Source organism: Ochotona curzoniae, unplaced genomic scaffold (assembly GCF_017591425.1).
Source record: "Ochotona curzoniae isolate NIBS_2020 unplaced genomic scaffold, NIBS_Ocur_1.0 contig_1, whole genome shotgun sequence".
Lineage (NCBI taxonomy): Eukaryota > Metazoa > Chordata > Mammalia > Lagomorpha > Ochotonidae > Ochotona > Ochotona curzoniae.
Genome location: NW_024464918.1, coordinates 1,186,160 through 1,190,983, shown reverse-complemented (window position 1 = coordinate 1,190,983; position 4,824 = coordinate 1,186,160). Strand labels below are relative to the sequence as shown.

General features: G+C 48.4%; 1 protein-coding gene across 1 annotated transcript; it reads right to left on the bottom strand.

The window, feature by feature from the left end:
- Positions 1–2,297: 2,297 nt before the first annotated feature.
- TAF7 (TATA-box binding protein associated factor 7) lies at positions 2,298–4,511 on the bottom strand. Its single transcript, XM_041002047.1, has 2 exons — positions 4,297–4,511; positions 2,298–4,184 (listed from the first exon to the last, which is right to left on the bottom strand). The coding sequence occupies exon 2, from the start codon at positions 3,820–3,822 to the stop codon at positions 2,773–2,775; it is 1,050 nt and encodes a 349-aa protein (XP_040857981.1). The 5' UTR covers positions 3,823–4,184; positions 4,297–4,511; the 3' UTR covers positions 2,298–2,772.
- Positions 4,512–4,824: the final 313 nt, after the last annotated feature.

The following is a 4,824-nucleotide window of genomic DNA, read 5'->3' as shown; positions in this document are numbered from 1 at the left end:
ATGTGCCAGCACATGAAAAGACCAGGACTGAGGGCAGATCATGCCAAGCAGGGCTGCTGCATCCATAAGCATACATGGGAGTAAGCCTGCTAGGGGAATTTGGGGGAACTCCCCTACTGGGCCACAGCTTCTGCTGAGGAGCACAAGAGCTGTGGCTGGAGGAGGGCCAGGCCAGGCAAGAGTAAAGCACTCATCAGCACTTGTGTGGGTCAGATCTGGGGCCAGACTGAGCTAGGCCAGGCCACAGCAGCCAGTGGCTCATATGAGAGCCAGGATAGGGTATGGGCTGTGCCCAGCTGGGTTAGGTTATAATACCTGACAGCACACCCAAGACCAGGGGCTAGGAATGGGCATGATAGGGCACTCTGGAGATTTCCCTACTGGGATGCAGCTCGTGATGGTGAGTGAGAACTGGTGTGGTGGGTGAACCAAGCTGGGCTTGGCTCCAGTACCATATGCCATTCTGGGACTCAGGAGCACCAGAATAGGTATGGGACAGTCTGGTCTAGGGTACAGTACCTATTGAGTCACATAAGAGTTGGGTTGGGAAGGTAGGCCAGGCTTGGCTAGGCTGTAACCCCTGGCTTCCTCCTGGCCCCAGTGCTGGCTGCTGCTGGCATTTGGGGAACAAACTAGAGGATGGACAGTCTGTCTTTCCCACTCTATAGCTCTTCCAAATAAATAATTGAAAAGAAAAAGTTTGTATATACATACCAGATAGGAAAAAGCTACTGTCTGTGCCAGGCAGGAGGTGACAGTGGCTTGAATGAGAGTGGGGATGAGGATGAAGTAGTAATTGCGAAATTTTTTTTTTTTTAGGAAATGGCTAGGGGAAAGGAGAAGCCAAATTTATGGCTCAAGTTTTAGCTTCAGGAGTTAGAATAAAATAGTAGCCTCATTTATTTTCATGAAAAATCAGAAGGAAGACCAAATTCCAGGGGAGCACAAGTTCCATTTCGTAGTTTCCTGAGGATGCATCTGAGTGTGCTTCCACTTCCAGTACATAGTTAAATCTGCTATAACCTGAGATCCAGAAAAGAGCAGACTTGAGGCCAGTGGAGAGTTAATCAATGAAGCAGTAATAATGGCAGGAGTATGCTATTTTGTTAGTCTGGCCACTATGTTTTCATTTCTGATGGCACTTAGCTGTCTTTGGTGCTGAGATCTTGCTTAATAGCAAATTATTTGAGGAGCTGACATCACGGAGTAGCAGGCACAAATTGGTGTCCTTGCAGCTCCACTTCCAATCCAGCTCCCTACTAATAGCTTGGGAAAAGCAGTGGAAGATGGCCCAAGTGTTTGTCTCCTGGTACCCACCTGGGAGACCTAGATGGAGTTGTGTACTTCTGGCTTTGGCCTAGTCCAGTCCTGGCTGCTATGGCCACCTGGAGAATAAACCAGTGGATGAAAAATTTTTCTCTTCTCCTCCCACCTCCCCTCCCACCAATCTCTTCAAATGAAAAAGCAAGGGAGATTTTAATTAATTCTAGAAGTTCTACATTGAAAATTTCAAGTTGTAAAAATGTTTTAGTAAATGAAAAATGATCACATATGGGAAAAATACCCTGGTCAAGTCTCAGCCTTGGTTTTACTTGGGTTCTAGATAATTGGTCTTAACATCTCACTGTTTCCCATCAAATAGGAATGTTGACTGGCCCTTAAATGTTTACTTCACGAAGCTAATATTTTATCAAATTAAAGCATTGTTTTCAGCAAACAAAGCTGTCAAGAGTGAATTAATTACATGTAACTCTTTGTAAATTTTATCAAAGAGATTGAGTATAGTGTTAAATTGCTAAAGAAATTTCATAATACCAGTCTATGGTAGTTACTTGCTTGAACATTTTGATTATATGAAATGGTTAAATCATCTTTCAGGATATCAAATAACTGTAAGAATTAAATTAAAAATAATAATTAGAAATATATTATAACCCAAACCAATGCAATGGTTCACTGGACTTCACTTGCTAGCCATGGCTTTTATTCCCAACATTTTCTATGTATAACAATGCTTTTAAAAAGGGGTAAGAATAGGCCTTTATCTGCAGATATTAGGGTAGTTTAGAAGGGCTCTGAATGTCATGTTACCCAGCTTCCCCATGGAGCAGGCAGATTGCAACTTTAATATAACGCAGAGATGACATTTCCTGATTCCTGTTCTTTTTTCTTAAAATCCACAAGTTGCTTCTTTACCTGCAAAGCAGGACCAAGGGACTATTCACTTAGCTCCTCTAAGAAACCATCTCACCAGATGCCCTGAGTACCACCACCCACAAAATCACAAGACACATAGATGAAAATTAGTTACTTTTATTTGTGTTAGAAACAACCTAATGACAAATGCCTCTACATTTGGGCAACTACTTTGATTTACCTATGAACATAGCTACTATTGTGGGAAGCTTTTGTGCGCCAACCTCCCCACCCCTAGACCTCTTACCTATCTCAGGCAGCATGCGCAGCAACAGCAGCTTTTGGGAATCGGGGATATAGTGGCCTGCACTGCAGCCGCAAATAATTGGCAGGTTCCAGTGCTCATGCCACCAAACCCTACGACTCCCTGGCAATGATTTCCTTTCCCGTTCTTTCTGTATCCTGTAGCATGAACACTAGCGAAGGGCTTCTGAGTAGCAACATGATTAAAAAAAAAGAAAAAAAAAAAAGAGCTTCCAGCGTGGGAATGGATGGGAACCACTGTACAGTCAAAAGCCAGAAAGTTACAGATTCTCTTCCCACTGCCCAATCAGGTTTGACATGACTAATTCTGTCTCACTTCTCCAGCAGCGACTCCAGCTCTTCTTGCAGAGAGCTGAGCTGCTCCTTTTCTCGGTCTTCCTTCTGCTTGAGTTCATCCAGCACAGCCTGGAATCTGTTCTTCAGAGCCAGGTTCTCTACTTTCATGATGAGGTCCTCTTGTCGTTTGGCCCTGTCCTGGGTCTCCTGAAGCTTGCCTTTCATATTGTCAATCTGCTTCTGGATTCCAATCACCAGCTGGCTCGTGCCCTCGTTTTCTTGGGGCTGTTCGTCGGATTCATTGAGCTTGTCCTGCAGCTGCCTCTCCAGGTCTTCCTCGGTGTCTATGATGTTGATGTCCTCTTCGTCCTGATTCTGCGCCTCATCTTCATCCTCGCTGCTGCTGCTGAGATCATTGAATATCTCCCGGAGTTCATCGTGTTCCAGGGAGTCGTGTCCCTGCCGGTGGCTGGACATCCCCGGGGAAGAGATATCCAGGCCTTGATTTTCTGCCTCCTTGGTTTCATCTTCAGCAATGATCTCCCAGCGAGTGCTCACGGCTTCTGCATCCGTGCTCAGCAGCCGCTTCACCTCCTTCTCCACATCTGGAGACTCAATGTACTTCTTCTTGGCCGTCTTTCGGAATCTTCTCTTCCTGACATTTTTCAGAGGCAGTGTGATGCCATGGTTCCAGATAAACTTTTTCTCTTTGTCCTTGTCCTTCTTCTTGCTCGCTTTGGGGTCAGCAGTCGCAGCCGGCTCCTCCACGGGGGGATAGAGGTCACCATCTACTGAGGCTACAAGCATCTGACAGATATCGGCGGTCTTGTAAAAGGTTTTTTTATCGATGGTTTTTAAGCTTTCCATGACACATGGAAGATCCACCAGTTTGGAGGCCAGAGGGACCCGGTCCACTCGGACAATGCCATGGCGCCCATCAGGGTGTAACTCAATAGTCAGTCTGTCTTTTAAGTTGACATGTCCAGACTGCACTGCCCTTCTCACAGTAGCGGCATATTCTGGAGGAAGGCGTAGGATAAACTGGCTCTCCAGCTCATGGGGGGCATCATCTTTGCTTTTACTCATCTTGACTTCTTTGTGGCTCACTTCTAATCAACACTTGTTACAATGAAAAAAAAAAAGTTTCAGCTCCTGCAACAGTTTAAAAGACTAGCTGGCTATGCATTAAAACTTTGGAACAACAGAGTTCTGCCTAGAACAGCAGCCCCGCCTCTAGTTGTCGTAGTTTGTAATCATGCCCCAAGTCTTTTTTTAATATGTTGCACTCAACTGCGGTTGCTGGTTACTGACACACTGGCACCTTCAGGGAGGTCAAGTCCAGGTAAAGCTCTGAGATGCAATGCCGAGTTCCAGCCTCTAGGTGTCGGTGCCGGACAGCGCAGAGACGGCAACTGAAAGCGCGCAGGGAAACAAAGGGAGCGCAGCTCCTGCGGAATGATGACGGGACACAAAGTCAGGACAGACCGCAGAGTCTCCCGAAACGAGGCTATTAAAGCAGGCGGGGGCACGCAGCGAGCTCCCTTCGCCTCGGGTACTTACAGTGCCGCCACAATTAGAAACAGCTTCTTCGAGCCGCGGGAGTGGGTGGGGGGAGGGGAAGCCACCGCTGGCTTCCAGGCGACTGGAACTTCTCCACCTCCCGATTCTTCCTGCTGCAAGGAGCACGGAAGGACAGAGTGGAACGTGTTCGGCAGAGCACAGCTCAGCAGCCCCGGCAGCTCGGCTAGGCTCAGCTCGGCAGCTCGGCTCACTCAGCTCGGCTAGGCTCAGCGGCTCGGCTCACTCAGCTCGGCTCGGCTCGGCGGCTCGGCTCGGCAGCCCTGCAGCCCGGCAGCCCTGCAGCCCGGTTCAGCCGAGCCGCCCCGAAGCCCGCCAAGTGCCGGTCCAGCTGCAGTTTACAGAAAGGCCCGCTACGTCACGGCGGGGGCGGGAGATGGCCGTGAGTGACAGCACGTCCCGGGCGGAAGTACGGCCCGCTCGGAGCGCGCGCAGGCGCAGTTGCGTCCTGATGCTTCCGCACCTGAACGGGACTCTCCGGAACTTGGCTTGGTACGCGTTAAGGAAGTT

Excerpts from the sequence above, each read along its gene's own strand:
- TAF7 (XM_041002047.1), bottom strand. The coding sequence starts at position 3,822 with ATGAGTAAAAGCAAAGATGATGCCCCCCATGAGCTGGAGAGCCAGTTT.